Genomic DNA, 18,510 nt, shown 5'->3' with positions numbered 1-18,510 from the left:
TTTTGGAATATTTGTATGCTTTTTTTATTTATTTATTTTACTCCCTTTTTTTCCCCAATTTCATGGTATCCAATTGTTAGTAGTTACTATCTTGTCTCATCGCTACAACTCCCGTACGGGCTCGGGAGAGACGAAGGGTGAAAGCCATGCGTCCTCCGAAACACAACCCAACCAAGCCGCACTGCTTTTTAACACAGCGCGCATCCAACCCGGAAGCCAGCCGCACCAATGTGTCGGAGGAAACACCGTGCACCTGGCGACCTTGGTTAGCGTGCACTGCGCCCGGCCCACCACAGGAGTCGCTGGTGCGCGATGAGACAAGGATATCCCTACCGGCCAAACCCTCCCTAACGACGCTAGGCCAATTGTGCGTCGCCCCACGGACCTCCCGGTCGCGGCCGACTGCGACAGAGCCTGGGCGCAAACCCAGAGTCTCTGGTGGCACAGCTAGCGCTGCGATGCAGTGCCTTAGACCACTGCGCCACCTTGGAGGCCTGGAATATTTGAATTCTGTATAGGCTTCCTTCTTTTCACTCTGTCATTTAGGTCAGTATTGTGGAGTAACTACAATGTTGTTGATCCATCAGTTTTCTCCTATCACAGCCATTAAACTCTGTAACTGTTGTAAAGTCATCATTGGCCTCATGGTGAAATCCCTGAGCGTTTTCCTTCCTCTCTGGCAACTGAGTTAGGAAGGACACCTGTATCTTTGTAGTGACTTGGTGTATTGATACAACATCGAAGGTGTAGTTAACTTCACCATGCACAAAGAGATTTTCAATGTCTGCTATTTTAATTTTGACTCATTTACCAATAAGTGCCCTTCTTTGTAAGACATTGGACAACATCCCTGGTCTTTGTGGTTGAATCTGTGTTTGAAATTCACTGCTCGACTTAGGGACTTTACAGATGGGGTACAGAGATGAGGTAGTCGTTTAAAAATCATGAGAGAATGCCAAGAGTTTGCAAAGCTGTCATCAAGGATAAGGGTGGCTACTTTCAAGAATCTCAAATATAAAATATATGTTGATTTGTTTAACACTCTTTTGGTTACTACATGATTCCATGTGTGATAGTTCATAGTTTTGATGTCTTCACTATTATTCTACAATGTAGAAAATAGCAAAAATAAAGAAAAACCCTTGAATGAGTAGGTGCGTCCAAACTTTTGACTGGTACTGTATTTTGGACCATTTTCAATGATGTTGACTACTTTAACCTCTTCTTCCCTATAACCGCTCGACCAATCAGCAAAGGATGTGGTATATAGAATGTCCCCATGTCTTCTAACGCAATTTTTTCCAGCACTCTAGCTCAAACAGTATGGCCGCTATGAGCCAATGAGCTTGAATTAATGTTTTTTCCTGTCCAACAACGTCATGTTTGCAACATATGTACCAAGTTTTGTTACAATACGAATATCCGTGACTGATTTATATGCATTTATATGCCAGACCACTCCCATTAATGCTTATTGATTAATAGTGGCCATGTTGTTATAGGGACTAGTTTGGAAAATATTGCATTGAGAGACCTTTGTCCATACAGTAGATGCCACATATTGTTTTGTGCAGTAGCATTTGAGGAGTAGAGTTTTGAGTGGTTTTCACAAAATTCTAAATGGCAGAATATCCATCATGGCGTATCTTACTCTTATGCAACTTTTTATTTTCCTTGGCCTTATTATTTGAATTGTTTGCCAAATTGTCAGAACCGTAATAATAATAATAATAATAATGAATGCCAACAAACAGCTTCACTGCTGAACCCCAAAAAATACAATATTTGTATATACATTTTCAGGTATAAGTTTCCATGGTTAAGGCTATGAGGCACCTACTGAACAGCTGATTTATATACAGCTATGCCTTTGGTATCCCATCCAAGACTTTAACCAAGCTCGGCTTTGATATTTGCCGCTGACTACTATCAATGTTATTGTGAGAACGATTGTTGAGAGATCTCCGCTTAATAACTAAATAGATTCACTGCTGCGATCAGTCCTCCTCCTGTCCTCCTCCTCTCCTTCTTCGCTTCTCTTGTCCTCCTCTCCTCCCCTTCCCCTCCTACTCTTCTCCACCTCTTTCTTCTTTCCCCCTTCCTCCTCCAGCTGCTCCTCCTCGTGGAGGACTTTGCTTATTTTTTCAATAAGTGTCACATTGCATGTGTCAATGATGTCAGACAGTGGGATGCAAGTGCTGACATTCTTATGTCGCATGTATGAGACCTTAGAAAGCTCAGCTTACATGTCTCTTGTATGTTTTTTACACAATACATGCAACATTTCTGTTATGTCTGAATATTTAACCACCCATGTAAATCAGATATTACAAGAATCTACACTAATTGTCTGCCATATATTTTACTTACAAGTTCCATGTAGAATACATAAGAATCTTGTTGAATTCTTCGATATCTTTTACATATGCGCATTGCTGCAAAGTCAATACATACAGTACCTAAAACATGCAAGGAGACATGCATGGAGACTTTCTTTGCAACTTGCACTGGTATCGCTGAGACAGACCGTTTCATCTGAAAATGTCTTTATCACAGCACAGTATTTAATAAAGGAAATAAGCACAGTATTGGAACGCTTTATAGATGGCACCTTATTAAGGTAAAGTGTAACCAAGATCATGACATCAAGATAAGTGTGACATGTGTCATGTAATTGTGATTAGTTCCAGGTGTTGCCTGTGAGTGTGGGGTTTTGTGTATAAATGCCCAGTGATGGGGTTTTGTGTATAAATGCCCAGTGATGGGGTTTTGTGTATAAATGCCCAGTTATTCCCTGTGTTCGGCAGATCCCTTTTTTATCCGTGTAGCCTTTAGGTTGGTGTGCTCTGGAAGGATGAGAGCAAGGATGGGACAGTGTGGCTTCATCCAAATCCAGTGGAAATGTGTAAGTGTGCTTGCGGACTGAGTGCCCATCTCCCTCCAGATCCACTCTCGGTCTTCCTGAGCAGGCCTTCCTCAACTATGCACTTTTGTAATTGTTATTGAAAGCCGATATTGAATCTAACTATTGGATAGCTTGTTGTTCAAGGGACAGCGCTGAAGATCGTGTTTGATATGTGCAGACCGCTCCGATTATCGATTGTTGATTATTTATGGTGACATTGACCTCATTGCTGCAACAGAAAATAAAAATGATAATGTCTCATCATGTCCACGCTTCACCTTTGATGTGAAGAACCTGTGTTTTGTTCATGTTTCGTTGCATTTAATAGGTATCTGAGTGCCTCACCTCGTTAAACAAAGTGACGTAGCGGCTACAAACTTCAACCTGTTACACAAGGTCATGAAAATGTTATCCCCAAAACCACACCAAGAGCATTCAAAAGAGCAAAGCAACATGAACCACGTATATATGGTGGTAATGTCCTAATTCGAGTGAGTATTATCAAGGAGTAACTGACAGTAATGACCAGGCTGTAATGTAAAGGGCCAGGGTTAAAATAAGGGTCAACTTTTTTTATTAAAAAAAAATTATAGAATCAATAGACTGAAGGGTGTAAATGTCCGATTCCTTGCCCTTCACACTCCTTTTTCCTACCTCCTTGACCCAGATTCCCCAGTGTTTGGCTGTGGAGGAGCAACACAATCCCGCTGACCCTCGAAGCACGCCATACCCCTACTGATCCCCTAGTCACATGCCCCAGAATACATTGGGAGGTGGCAGCCAAGGCCTTGGGATGTCTAGGAGAGAGGAGCTCAGTCAGGCTCTAAGCCTAAAACAATCCCCTTTTTACAGTTCTGGGGTTTTGATCTTTCTATGCTTCAAATGTAATACATAGTAAAAACTGCAGGGAAATTATTAAAAACGGTGATAAATGTATTGAGAAAACAGGAAATAATGGAGGAGAAAAGTGTGTGGGGAGAAAATGGGAGAATGGCAAGATGCAGTCTTGTGTATTCTACTGTAAGACATCTCTCCATCACCAACACAACAATCTATCTATCGCATGGTAAAATTGTGGACATTGCCACTCTGAAACCCAAACCCTTTATCATCTGTTATTGTTTAGTTCGTACTGTGGAAAGACTTTGAGGAATGAGAAGCTGGACCAGAAACCGAGACAATAGTTCACTGTGCAATCTGATCTGTATGACTATGAGTATATATATAGCTGCTTGTTTGGGGATTTATAAAGGGTTGTGTCAAATAGGGGTCAGTACACACAAGTAAAGGGAAGGGGAAGAGGAGACGACAGAGATAACTGACCCTGTATGGAGGGTGGAAGAGAAGACTGCATTATAAAGATCACACACGTTCTACAGCTAAGAGCCACTGCAGATGCTTGAACACTGATACGACTATACTTTTCTGTTGTATTTCTCCACAAAAACCTGTGTCAAGTAAGTAAGTGACTTTAGGCTTTTTTTTTGTGTGACAACAGATTTTACTGGGGGGGGGGTTGTATTTTTTCCTAGATTTATTGGTAAGCTGTAGGTAGGGAGACTGTTGGACATTTGTTGACATAAGCGATGGCTTTAGCTGGATCAAGCTTCCAACGGGGCTTGGATACTTTATGGAGACAAGATAAGAAATTGACAGGGGAAGAGCACAATATAGAGACAGATCGAGAGGGAAAAGGGCATGCAGGGGTGTCAGTACAGTAAGACAGATCTAGAGAGAGGGCTAGCTGAAAAAGAGGATAATGAAGTGAAAGAAGTGAAAGAAGAGTGGGCAGTAGATGGAGAGCAGAAAGGGGTGATAGATGATGTGGATACAACAAGGGTATACAGCAGAGACTCATATGCCAGAGAAACGTTCAAAGCCCTGGAGCAGCTCAGGGACTCGTCTCTCCTCACTGACCTGACTCTGAGCACTGAGAATGGACAGCGTCTCCACGCACACTCCCTTGTCCTGGCTGCTGTCAGCTCCCTGGTACATCACTCCCTAACACACCAGAGGCTGCCCAAGTGGGATGAAGAGATGGAGAAGATGAGGGAGAGGAGAGATTTCGACATGAACACACAGACAGAGATATTCATCAGTCTGGGTTCTGAGGTGAGGTGTGTAGGGCTGGCAGGGGTGACTGAGTTTGCCTACACTGGTGCCATATCAGCTCTGAACAGACACACACTGGCCCAGATACAGACTGCAGCTGAAACACTAGGGGTCCCCAGAGTTCTAGAACTCTGCAGTAAAGAGTTGGGGAAGATGAAGAAGGGAGTAGAGAAGAGGGCTGAAGAAAAGAAGGTATCTGCTGAAGAACAGATGAAGCTCACTCTTCAGTCAATCAGACAGCTGTGGGGAGAGGGAGTGGGCTGTGATGTGGAGCTGGAGGTTGGTGGGACATCATTCCATGGTTAGTAAACTGGTGTCAAAATACATCATGACTACAATGATAGAGAAGACAATTAATATATTTTTAGGTGGGAACGTCCGAGATCAAGCTAAATAACCCATGCATGCTTTTGATGGTAATAATATAGATTTTTAGCATATAATAATATGATTTAAATAATAATAGGATGATATATAATATATTAATATTACTAATATATTAATATATAACAACCTGATGTTATACTGAGAAAATATATAAATGAAATATAAATTGTGTTTATATTTTTGTAATAATTGTTGGGGACTCGTCCGGGATCAACAAAATAAAATTATGTTAACTTCAAATATTCTGACTTTCTGTCTTACATCTGAATTCATAAGAGTCACGATTAACCAGATGGGGAAGTAGTCTATTTATGAGCTACCTGATTATAATAAGGATGATAACATCAATAATCAATTTCCTCTTCTCTCTCCTGTCTCCTCCAAGTCCACAGAGTGCTCCTGGCTGCCAGTAGTGACTTCTTCCGGGGAATGTTCACCAGCGGGATGAAGGAATCCCAACAGCCCTGTGTGGCCCTTCCCTTCCTGGAGGCTGCTGAGCTGGAGGCCATGATTGGCTGCTCCTACAGTGGGTCCCTCCCCCTCAGCTGGCGGCGTGTCTTTGAGATTACCTGCACTGCCCTCCAGCTCCAGTTCCAGCCCGCCCTCTCGCTGTGCCTCAACTTCCTGGAACAGGAAATCGATGCTCACTCCTGCCTGGACGTGGCCTCCTTCGCTGAGGCTTATGGGATGCCGGAACTCCTCGAAGTGGCAAACAGTTTTGTCCTGAGACACTTCCAAAACGTGGCAGCCACCCCTAAATTTCAAGACCTGCCAGCCAAGAAGCTTAGAAGATATCTGAAAAGCGATTCCCTCTTTGTGCCCTCTGAGCTTGTCGTCTTCAAGGCTGTGGTGGCTTGGATTGAGGCATGTCCCAGCAAAAGGCTTAAACTCACCAAAGAGCTGATGAAGAAAGTCCACTTTCCCCTCATGAACATCAAGGAGTTCAATGAAGTTAAAACCACAAAACTGTGGTCTGAATGCAACACGGAAGGTCTCTACCTGACTATACTGGAGGACTTTCACTCCCATCACGTTGCACCTCGGACCCTGTGCAGGGTCTACTTGCCGAAGGACAGTCTAGTCTTGGTGGGTGGAGATCAGATCTCTGCCGACTTTAGCCGGCGATCTCCCAGCCGAGAACTGTGGTTCGGAAACTCTCTGAGGAACTACACAGGTATTGTAAAGAATGTGGAATGGAGGTTGCTTGGAGAGATGCCAAAGCCACCAAGGCTAAGTCACGAGGTGGCGGTACTCACAGGGAAGTTGTACGTGGTTGGGGGACAGAGTTATGAAGGCATGCTTGACATTTTCAACTCGAACTACAGGTGAGATAAGACGCTTTGGGTTTGTATCTACTAACCAATGAGTCCTTTAGGTATGACATGTTTTATATATTTATGTTTTTACATGATTTTCTTCCTTCATCTCTCATTCTTTATTGTCTTTCAGATATGATCCACTTCAGAACCTCTGGGAGAGATTGGCTGACTTGCATAAGACAAGGTGCAACTTTTCCATGGTTGTGCTGGACAGGATGATATATGCCATTGGAGGGGACATTGATCCAGAAACTAACCTGGATAGTGTGGAGTGCTACTGTCCAAACACAGATTCCTGGAGGTAGGTTTTTTTGTGGTAACTCAAAAGGGAATGGTAACACAGAATTGCTTGCAGTAGTTAATGGTTCCATTGGAAATTTAAGTAAAACGTTGTTTCTTTGTTGCTATCATTACCAACTTTGGCCTTCCCTGTTAGCTTTGCCCGACCCTTGGATATGACTTTGAGCTGCCATGCTGCCACAATGTTGGATGGAAAGATTTTTATTTCAGGGGGGTTGGACTGCAGGCACCAGTGTCTGGTATCCATGTTTCTGTACCACCCTGAGAGAGGAACCACCTACCTGGCCGAGATGAGCCAACCTCGAGCCCGTCACTGCATGGAGACTTTAAACGGCCGTCTTTACGTGGCAGGAGGAGTCACTGTTGATGAAAACATGACGTCTATCGACCAGCTGGCCTGTGAGGTCTATGACTCGGTTAGTGACCTTTGGAGTGCTCTCACACCCCTGGCCGTCCCACATGTTGGAGCAGCCTCTGTGGTTCTGGAGGGGATTCTCTATGTGCTGGGAGGATACTGCCAAGAGGACTACAGGGAGACCAGACTGGTTCATCGTTATGATCCCACCATCCAATTTTGGGAGAATATGGGTGAGATGCCAGGACCCAACACTGACATACGAGCCTGTTTGCTGCACCTGCCCAACCACTTAAGACAATGACACATCACTATAAATCCCATAAGACTTTTCTACTACTTTTCTGGAACATAACTGTTATTTTAAAAGCACGGGGCCGGATGATAACGTTATTTTATGTTCCGGGCACTTTTTTCAAGTCTCACAAAAATACGCAGTAAAGCATGTTTTGAATTCTTGTGCCGCTGTGCACACAGAAGCTTGTTAGCTAGCTTGCTAGCTCAAAAGACATTCAAAGTTCCTTCGTAGAAGCCGCTCCTCCTAGGTATTATTCTGTGGACCTAATTCAGCTAATGTATGTCATAAGATTTCTAGCACTTCAAGCCTCCTCCTCAACCATCTCTTGCTCTCGCTCCACCCATCCAACTTTCAGTCACAACTTGCACCATAGGCTACACTTGTCTGTCCATCACGCATGTAAAAAACTAACTGGCCTGCTCTATCTGCACTGATTGCTGAAGTAATTTAATGAGCTAAAATTGTTGATTTCACTGGTTGAAAAAGGAACAGAAAATAATGATATAAACCGGTACTCTTTGGGGGGTTTGAACCAGTTCATAGCTTTCTTTTGCTGGTCGGAACAGAATGAACATTTGTTCATTTGTTCAAATCAGAATGATTGGAAAAATATTTTGGTCCTAACACCACTTGTAAGTATAATACCCATCTAGCTAACACCAAGCTATATTTACATAGATTAAGTTTATATTTTCATCAAATGAATATAATTACAAATACAGTGTATGTTCTCTACTGGCTTACAGCTAACTGAACTAGCTGTCGGGAAATTCAAATGTAGTATACAGTTGCTATTTCCTAGTTATGATGTCGGAAATACGACTTTGTTTCAAAAATTTAAACATAAGTTAGTTGAAATCAAATCAAATAATTCAAATACAGTAAGACATTGTTAGTTTGGCAAAAAAAACAACCTAAGCCAACATTTGTGGGTTACATTCATGTGCTTTTTGGTTGGAACAATTCTTCAACCAACAAGATTTTAGCTAACTTGCTTAAAGGCCCCCACCAGAGGGAAATACCGCCCCTATTTCGACATAATTCCTATCCTAGAGTGAAAATGCTCATTTAGGTTCCACCTCCAAGTGTGACCTAGGCTCCTAATACATATTCACGAATTGGGGGTGTGAACCAAGGTTATTATAGTTTTGTGTTTTTATTTCCATTAGTTTTAATATATATATATTTAGTTTAAGTTAAAATAAAAACATTTTTATATTATTTAGTTTCAGTGTTAGGGACAGAAAGTAGCCTATGCGTGGGAGGCTAGGAGCCATTTATGTGTTGTGTAGTTTTAGTGTTTTTTGGGGATGCCACTTCTTGCCACTGTGGGGCAGTAATGCATAAGGTGATGGGTCAGGGCATAGTTTCATTTAGGTTAAATGTAGACTCAGCGAGATGACATAGATGCAAAAATCCGGAGTGTTAAAGCGCGAGGCTAAACTTAAACTGTTTTGGTACCGTAGCTAACACGTTGTAGCAGCATGAAGCGTACACGTGCACATATACTCTGTGTGAGAGCAAAGTCTTCTATCACGCTCATCTCATTGGGTGTGTTCGAAAAGTAAGGCTAAGGAAGCAGACTAGACGAAAGTCGACGAGTGAAGTTGGGGGAGGTGCATATGCAACAGCCGGAAGTCGAACACTGTAGTGGTTTTCAAACAGCAAGGCTCAGATCAACATGGCAGTGTCAACATAGCTGCTATTGTTAATAAAAGTGTTTCTTTATAAATGTCCGAATAAACTTTTCTAAACCCCCATATTACACACTCAGAAACTGAAGAGAGCGGTCTCAAATGACTTTTATTTGTATCACCGGTTCTGCCTGTAGCTTTAGAATTTTGGCAAAGTTGGTTCCTGTTTCAGTCACGTCTATGGTCACGTTCGCGTAGGTCAACCAAAAACCCACTAATGATTGGTTGACAAATAGTGCCTCCCACTAGCCAGGCGTTGGCTGCATGGTGCAGTTGGTGAGAAGCAACCGCAGCAACATGAAGGCGACTTCATAAGAAAACAGCATGACCTTTGATCACATAGTTTTTGTAAAGTTCATGCAGTCGGCATGTAGGCGCAAGTTGGACAATTTTGATCCCCATAAGGCAGCACACTTTGAAAGGCGGTGATCAACGATGGTCACCGATTAGAAAAGATGGATCAGCTCGAACGTGCCCAGTGTCTGCATGGTTGCTAGTGGCAACCTCATCTTTCTGAGTCTACCTTTAAATGATCATGTGTTCGAGCAGATCACTTTTGTCAAGTTGGTGACCATCGTCGGTCATCACTTTCAAAGGTGTCTCGCATTATTGGGATTAAAACTGCAGTCGACTGCAAGTTTCTGCAGTTGCTCTTCACCATCTTCATCCTGCAGCCATGGCCTGCATTGTGGGAGATTCTATTGTCAACAAATCATTCAGTTTTTTTTGTTTGACCCATGCTAACGTGATCAAAGACATGACCAAAATAGGAAACAACTTGTCTGAGTTTCGTGTATACAGTGGGGCCCAATCCCAAATGAACCCCTAAACCCTACACACTTGTGAAGATTGGAGAGGATTTGACAGGTGTAAGCAATATTGTAATAGCTCCACCTTGCCCTCTGATAGGCTATGTGGAATTTTCATCATGTTGCTTATACCAGTCAAATCCTCTCAGATCACCACGTGCATTGGGAGTCCATTTGGGATTGGGCCTGATATATACAAATAAATGTGATATCTGAGGCTCTCTCTCCCAGTAATTGATTGTACAATGTACATACATATTATTTCAGTTTGTGAGTGTGTGATATGGGGCTTGGAGACATAGAAAGAAAACTTTAAGAACAATGGCAACACTGCCATGTTGATCTGAGCCTTACTGCTGGAAAACTACATTAGTGTAGCAACTTATGGCTGTCGCAGTTGCACCCCTCCCCTGACTTCACTCCTCGAATTTCATCCACAGTTGGTTGCTTGAGCCTTTACCACTCAAACTCACCCAATCTGACCCGCCAAACCTCATTAGAGAAAAAATCGTATAAACCCCATTTAATTTTTGTTCCCATTGGAAACGACAGGCTGTGGTCTTATCTTGGGTTAGTCATAAAAATCTTTAGTAATACTGTAGGTAGTGTCGATTGCATTTCATATCAGTAGTCATCGATCATGCAAGGACAAATTACTGAGACAAATTGTGTGACTGTTATGAGCCCTCTTAAGGATCGTATCCTTTTCTTTGAAATGCAAGAGAAAGGCCATAATATAATTCTTCCATACAGAAAAGTCACTAACCTTCACACATCTAGATGGCCAAGCGGGTGGGTGTAGGGCCAGAAACAGCAGGGGTTCAAACTTTAGAGCCCAGTTCCTACATTTGAATGTAATGGATTTTATAAAACAAAACTATGCTACATTTTATCTCTGGGACCCTCAGTATGACAAATCAGAGCAAGATTACTGAATGTAAGCACATTATTTACCTTCAGAGGTGAATGTATGAAACCAAGTGCCGTAATAAAACTTTGTTGTTCTGCACTCTCCTCAAACAATAGCATGGTATTTTTTCACTGTAATAGCTACTGTAAATTGGACACTGAATTTAAGATTTCTGCACGTATAAGACATGTCGTGGAAAGTTTGCTGTTACTTACAACGTCATTCTAGTCACATTAGCGCACGTTAGCAACAACCGTTCCGGTATTGGGACACTGATCCCATAGAGGATATGAGCACTTTATACACACAATAAACCTCTTCAGAATGATATAGCTACCATCCCACAACACAGACGAAAGGGTACAGGATTAGTTATCATGATCTTTGATCACACTGTTAATGTAAATGCACATTATTAGTTGGCTAACTAGAGTTCTACAAAGGAATAGCACTAGTGATCTTGTAGCCGGATGTGTATGCACTGTACAGGTGATGGCCAAGTGCAGGAACATAGGGTGGTGGCATGTTACTGACCACCCAGGTTTTACCCTGTATGCCTCAACCCATTGCAAATGTACAAAAACCATTTAAAAAACTGAAATACTTTATTTACGTAAGTATTCAGACCTTTTGCAATGAGACTCGAAATTGAGCTCAGGTGCATCCTGTTTCCATTTATCATCTTTGAGACGTTTCTACACCTTCATTGGAGTCCACCTGTGGTAAATTAAATTGATTGGACATGATTTGGAAAGGTACACACAATCATACAATAGGATTTTTGTTTTAGATTCCGTCTCTCACAGTTGAAGTGTACCTATGATAAAAATGACAGACCTCTACATGCTTTGTAAGTAGGAAAACTTGCAAAATCGGCAGTGTATCAAATACTTGTTCTCCCCACTGTATCTAATTTGGTCAGTATATAGGCCATCTCAACATTATATATGCTATTTGCACATGGTTCACTGACTTTTGGGTTTGGAAGCCAACTTCCTATGATCATATATGGCAAATGGACATAACATCCTGATTTAGTACTTTCAATACTTATGTATGCCATTTGAACATTTCCTATGCCATTTGGACATGGTTCACTTACTTTTGGGTTCGGAAGCCGACTTCCTATTGGGCATATATGGCAAATGGACATAAAATCCTGATTTAGTACTTTCAATACTTATATATGTCACTTGGGGGCGGCAGGTAGCCTAGTGGTTAGAGCATTGGGCCAGTAACCGACTTGCTATGATCATATATGGCAAATGGACAAAACATAGGCCTTATGGACAAACTAGCATTCAATCTATGTACATACAGTTCCTACATATGTATAATTTCTTTTTAAATGTAATTTTTTTGGTCCAAAACGCACTTTTTACAAGGTTTTAAAATAAAATAAAATAAAATTGATTTCACCCTTGAGACCTGACTTTCTGACCATTTCCCATATAGAATCCTGCGGTGGAGTGCGCTTGCCCCCTTTGGGACACCCGACATTTGCCATGTTCCACTTGCAATATGTTTTGGACCAATTGCCCCACAATTGAGTGGTATTTGCGATTGTGTAAATGTTTCGCCCAATGCCAATAAATAGCCATTCATTTTTGTCCATTTCATGGGGGTCTTCCCTTATAATTGAACTCCACCAAGCCAGAGGCCCTCGCAAGGCATCACCTGCGCTCTAGTCCCTCGTTCTACACATTAACCTCACCAGTCCTACTATAATCAACCCAGTACCACGGATCTGGACTTTTGGTTGCCCGCAACTGGCTAATTAACAATTATGTCCAAGGATACCTCACTTAAGAACACTCTTATCAACTCAACTCAGTCCTGCTAGTTACCTCAGCTGTGGCCCTCTTAAGGAAAACCTCGCTCTAGGAGTACCCTCAACAGGGGCTTTTGTAAATGTTTTATTTAAAAAATATTTTTTCATCTCTTATTGATAGATTAGATTGTCCAAGCTCACCTCTCTCAGTACTATATTCCCTGCCAGATGGTGCCGACAGAGACGGACGCCTCGCTTCTAGTCCTTAGGAAACTTTGCGGTATTTAGTTTTTTATGTATTATTTCTTACATTGTTAGCCCAGAAAATCTTAACTGTTATGATTGGGAGAATTTGGACAAGATGCCCGGACACAACACGGACATACGAGCCTGTCTGCTCCGCCTGCCCAACCACTTAAGACAATGAGAAAGGGAACTTTAGAGGGTGAGAAAGAGGTTGGGGTCCAAATTAATTTATAATTCCAAATTAGATTGGAAATCAAGCAGGAAGTGGAGAATTTACTTGGAATTTAATTGATATTACAGCATTGTAGGCATTTATTAGTTCTTCAACTTGTTCTTACAGTGATGAAATCATGAACAGAATTTGGAAAAGCCTGAATTTGGTAACAAATGAAAGTCCAATAGGAGAGAGAGAGACAGTGAGAGCAAAAGAGCAAGTTCAAGCCAGCCAGCCAATGAGCACCAATATCCATGTGTCTGGCGTTAATGATCAACTGTAGCCCTATTCACTCAGTATTTACAAAGCTTCTCAGAGTAGGAGTACTGAGCAAGGGTTGGTTTTTCCCTCTTAGATCATAGCGAATAAGATTACTAAGGAAACGCTGAGAGCTACTCCCCTCTGTCTCTCCCGAGAGGATAATGAAAATGATGATGAAGAGGACGGCTACTGTCTGGCTGGTCTTGCTGGGCTACATGTGTCTGGCTCAAGAAGAGGAGGTCTTGGGTTCTGTGGTGAACGTCTACACTGAACTGAAGGAGCTTAGGTCTTTGGTGGGAGAGCTGAGTACTAAGCTCCATACAGCAGAGGCAGACCTGAAAGAGCAGAGAGCTATGGTGGATAAGCTGAATAAAGAGAGAGAAGGTACAGTAAATTGTAAATATCAATTAATGAGCATCTATAAGCAGACATTTCTAAAGCATTTATAAACATGTACTCAATCAAATCAATCCAATGTATTTCTAAAGCCCTTTTTACATCAGCAGATGTCATCAAAGTGCAATACAGAAATCCAGCCTAAAATCCCTAGAAAGGCAGGAATTTAGGAAGAAACCTAGAGGCTCTGAGGAGTGGCCAGTCCTCTTCTGGCTGTGCCGGGTGGAGATTATAAGATTATACATGGCCATTTAAGGTCAGATTGTTCTTCAAGATGTTCAAATGTTCATAGATGACCAACAGGGTCAAATAATAATCAGTGGTTGTAGAGGGTGGAACAGGTCAGTACCTCTGGAGTAAATGTCAGTTGGCTTTTCATAGCCGAGCATTCAGAGGTCGAGACAGCGGGTGCGGTAGAGAGAGCGAGAGAGTTGAAAACAGCAAGTCCGGGACAAGGTAGCACGTCCGGTGAAAAGGTCAGGGTTCCCTAGCCGCAGGCAGAACAGTTGAAACTGGAGCAGCAGCACGACCAAGTGGACTGAGGACAGCCAGGAGTCATCAGGCCATGTAGTCCGGAGACATGATCCTAGGGCTCAGGTCCTCAGGATTAGTTTATTATCATGAAAATGCATATAAAGTGTTACCCAATACTTTACAGGTCAACGTATATAAATGTATATAAGTGTATATAAAGTGTTACCCAATGCTTTACAGGTCAATAATGCTCACAAATAAGAAAGTCCTCTTCTTGCTCCTCCCCTTACTCCTTTTTTCTACCAATGCGCGAGTTTGTTTTGCATCGGGTGGGCGGAGTTTGCTCATTTTAGACCATTCCATTAGTCCTAAAGTGAAATCTCCACCCACCTGGGGCACCAGGCCATGCAAAACGAACTTGCCCGTTGTTAGGGATGATGATGTTCTCATTGCTGTGTTGTTGTTGATTGATGTTGTTGTTGTTGTTACTATCTTTGCTGACAGAGCAACCCAAGGTAGCCTTCTCTGCAGCCTTGCTGTCGTCTGAAAGTAAACACCATGGGCCCATCGACGCAGAGACTAACCTCATTTTCGGAAAAGTCCTGACCAACATTGGCAGTGCATACAACCCAATCACAGGTCTCGCACTGAACATACTGTATCTACATCATTATTTATAGCAGGGATGGTCGAAAAGTGCCAGTGAGGTGTAGGCTCTTTTCCCAGCCAGTCATGACACATCTCATTCAACTAATCAACTATTTTCAATAAATACGTTTGATTAGTTGAATCAGGTGTGTTACTGCTTGGCTAGAACAAAAGCCTGCACCCATTAGCGTTCCTTTGTGCGTACGACTGGTCCACCTGATTTAAGCCTCTAGTAGCAATGGCTAAATGCCACCACTATTTATCGACTCCTTCTATGCCTCAGGTGTCTTCACAGCTCCAGTGAGAGGGGTCTACTACTTCAGATTTTCTGGAAATGGTTTTGCAGGCCATGACATGGGTCTGAGCATATTCAAGGATGGCCAAAGGATGATGTCTGTGTACGAATACCAATCCAGTGGGGAACAGAATGACCATGCGTCCAATGGAGTCACACTGCAGTTGGAGAAGGGAGAAGTGGTCAACATGCGTCTCTGGATCAACACATGGGTCTTCATCGATGGGCGATATGACTACTGCTCATTCAGTGGCTTCCTGCTCTTTCCTATGTGAAGCAGACAGCACAGTGTCACATTTTCCTCTTGTCATGAGATAAAACCCTGATGCAGGAAAAAAAAATATATATATATCCTGTTTTGAAGATGTTTATAATCGGTCTGCTAATTCAGGACTAGTAAAGGCCCAGTGCACTACTTTTGTGAATGTTATCATTTTTCAACTACATGCATTTGAGTGTTTAACAGCATTTGTAACTTGAGTCTAAGTATCTGTACAAAACAGATTATCTGATAACACTTGTGGAATATTAAAAATACTTGCTTGATATCTGTTTTTCAGTTTCTTGAAATACTTATTGCAACTTATTTCTGTGTGAAAACTGAAATGGACTATTGATTTCTATGGGAAAACTGAAATGGTCTTTTCATTCCTTTTCAGTAGACACTTTTATCCAGAGCAACTTACAGTAAGCCGAAGAACACCATCCCAACCGTGAAGCACGGGGGTGGCAGCATCATGTTGTGGGGGTGCTTTGCTGCAGGAGGGACAGATGCACTTCACAAAATAGATGGCATCATGAGGCTGGAAAATTATGTGGATATATTGGATATATTGAAGCAACATCTCAAGACATCAGTCAGGAAGTTAAAGCTTGGTCGCAAATGGGTCTTCCAAATGGACAATGCATACTTCCAGAGTTGTGGCAAAATGGCTTAAGGATAACAAAGTCAAGGTATTGGAGTGGCCATCACAAAGCCCTGACCTCAATCCCATAGAATATGTGTGGGCAGAACTGAAAAAGCGTGTGTGAGCAAGGAACCCTACAAACCTGACTCAGTTACACCAGCTCTGTCAGGAGGAATGGGCCAAAATACACATAACTTATTGTGGGAAGCTTGTGGAAGGCTACCCGACACGTTTGACCCAAGTTAAACAATTTAAAGGCAATGCTACCAAATATTAATTGAGCGTATGTAAACTTCTGACCCACTGGGAATGTGATGAATGAAATAAAAGCTGAAATAAATCATTCTCTCTACTATTATTCTGACGTTTCACATTCTTAAAATAAAGTGGTGATCCTAACTGACCTAAGACCGGGAAGTTTTAGTAGGATTAAGGAATTGTGAAAAACTGAGTTTAAATGTATTTGGCTAAAGTGTATGTAAACTTCCGACTTCAACTGTACATTTCTAAGTGAAAAATCTGAGTCTCAGCATTTCATGCAATGATGTTTCATCTTGCATGCGCACCATCTCGTGTCAGTTAGATTTTTGAATTCGGAATTGACACCATAGACAGCGTGTATGGCATTGTGTGGGCGAGAGGTTTGCTCTTGTCAACGTTGTGAACAGAGTGCCCCATGGTGGCGGTGCGGTGAAGTTGTGGTATGGGCAGGCATAAGCTACGGACAACAAACACAATTGCATTTTATCAATGGCAATTTGAATGCACAGAGGTACCATGACGAGATCCTGAGGCCCACTGTCGTGCAATTCATCCGCCGCCATCACCTCATTTTTCATAATGATAATGCACGGCCCCATGACGCAAGGATCTGTACACAATTCCTGGAAGCTGAAAATATCTTAGTTCTTCCATCGCCAGTCTGTTGTCCCCATATGCTTCAAGATGGCTACCATTGTTCCTGTACCCAAGAAGGCAAAGATAACTGAACTAAATGACTACCGACCCGTGCTTTGAGAGGTTAGTCAGGGATCATATCACCGCCACCTTACCAGCCACCCAGACCCACTTCATTTTGCAAACCACTCCAACAGGTCCACAGATGATGCAATCGCCATTGCACTGCACACTGCCCTATGCCATCTGTACAAAAATAATACCTATGTAAGAATGCTGTTCATTGACTACAGCTCAGCATTCAACACCATAGTACCCTCCAAGCTCATTATCAGGCTGGAGGCCCTGTGTCTCAACCCCTCCCTGTGCAACCTGGTTCTGGACTTTCTGACGGACCGCCCCCAGGTGGTGAAGGTAGGAAACAACATCTCCACTTCGCTGACCCTCAACACTGGGGCCCCACCAGGGTGTGTGCTCAGCCCCCTCCTGTACTCCCTGTTCACCCACGACTGCATGGCCATACACACCTCCAACTCAATCATCAAGTTTGCCAACGACACTGCAGTAGTGGGCTTGATCACCAACAACGACGAGACAGCCTACAGGGAAGAGGTGAGGGCACTCAGAGTGTAGTGTCATGAAAACAACCTCTCACTCAATGTCAACAAAACAAAGGAGATGATCGTTGACTTCAGGAAACAGCAGAGGGAGCACCCCCCTATACACATTTTAGGGACAGCAGTGGAGAAGGTGGAACGTTTTAAGTTCCTGGGCGTACACATCACAGACAAACTGAAATGGTCCACCCACACAAACAGTGTGGTGAAAAAGGCGCCACAGCGCCTATTCAACCTTAGGAGGCTGAAGAAATTTGGCTTATCACCCAAAACCCTGACAAACTTTTACAGATGCACAATCGAGAGCATCGTGTTAGGCTGCATGCCATCCATGACACCTACAGCACCCAATGTCACAGGAAGGCCAAAAAGATCATCAAGGACAACAACCACTCGAGCCACTGCCTGTTCACACAGCTATCATCCAGAAGGCGAGGTCAGTACAGGTGCATCAAAGCTGGGACCGAGAGATTGAGAAACAGCTTCTATCTCAAGGCCATCAGACTGCTAAACAGCAATCACTAACTCAGAGAGGCTGCTGCCTACATTGAGACCCAATCACTGGACACTTTAATAAATGGATCGCTAGTCACTTTAAACAATGCCACTCTAAATAATGCCACTTTAATAATAATGTCTACATATCTTACATTACTCATATCACATGTATATACTGTATTGAGACCCAATCACT

At 42.6% G+C, this 18,510-nt stretch overlaps 2 protein-coding genes across 2 annotated transcripts; both read left to right on the top strand.

Annotated features, from left to right (window-relative positions):
* Nucleotides 1-4,485: 4,485 nt before the first annotated feature.
* On the top strand, nucleotides 4,486-11,185 carry LOC139534367 (kelch-like protein 33). Its single transcript, XM_071333466.1, has 4 exons — nucleotides 4,486-5,318; nucleotides 5,790-6,729; nucleotides 6,854-7,024; nucleotides 7,160-11,185. Exons 1-4 carry the CDS (start codon nucleotides 4,604-4,606, stop codon nucleotides 7,680-7,682), a joined length of 2,349 nt encoding a protein of 782 aa, XP_071189567.1. The 5' UTR covers nucleotides 4,486-4,603; the 3' UTR covers nucleotides 7,683-11,185.
* Nucleotides 11,186-13,581: 2,396 nt separating this feature from the next.
* On the top strand, nucleotides 13,582-15,940 carry cbln11 (cerebellin 11). The gene is made up of 3 exons (XM_071333465.1): nucleotides 13,582-13,965; nucleotides 14,956-15,090; nucleotides 15,383-15,940. Exons 1-3 carry the CDS (start codon nucleotides 13,743-13,745, stop codon nucleotides 15,667-15,669), a joined length of 645 nt encoding a protein of 214 aa, XP_071189566.1. The 5' UTR covers nucleotides 13,582-13,742; the 3' UTR covers nucleotides 15,670-15,940.
* The last annotated feature ends 2,570 nt before the right edge of the window (nucleotides 15,941-18,510 follow it).

Source organism: Salvelinus alpinus, chromosome 11 (assembly GCF_045679555.1).
Source record: "Salvelinus alpinus chromosome 11, SLU_Salpinus.1, whole genome shotgun sequence".
In the NCBI taxonomy this organism is placed as follows: Eukaryota; Metazoa; Chordata; class Actinopteri; order Salmoniformes; family Salmonidae; genus Salvelinus; species Salvelinus alpinus.
Note: the sequence above shows the minus strand (reverse complement) of the source record. Positions and strands in the feature narration are given on the sequence as shown.

What these genes read in the sequence shown, in the direction of transcription:
- LOC139534367 (XM_071333466.1), top strand. Translation starts at nt 4,604, where the DNA reads ATGCAGGGGTGTCAGTACAGTAAGACAGATCTAGAGAGAGGGCTAGCT. An exon ending in ATTTTCAACTCGAACTACAG is followed by an intron (nt 6,730 to 6,853) that starts GTGAGATAAGAC and finishes ATTGTCTTTCAG; the next exon opens with ATATGATCCACTTCAGAACC. An exon ending in CCAAACACAGATTCCTGGAG is followed by an intron (nt 7,025 to 7,159) that starts GTAGGTTTTTTT and finishes CTTCCCTGTTAG; the next exon opens with CTTTGCCCGACCCTTGGATA.
- cbln11 (XM_071333465.1), top strand. Translation starts at nt 13,743, where the DNA reads ATGAAAATGATGATGAAGAGGACGGCTACTGTCTGGCTGGTCTTGCTG. An exon ending in GCTGAATAAAGAGAGAGAAG is followed by an intron (nt 13,966 to 14,955) that starts GTACAGTAAATT and finishes CTTTGCTGACAG; the next exon opens with AGCAACCCAAGGTAGCCTTC. An exon ending in TGCATACAACCCAATCACAG is followed by an intron (nt 15,091 to 15,382) that starts GTCTCGCACTGA and finishes TCTATGCCTCAG; the next exon opens with GTGTCTTCACAGCTCCAGTG.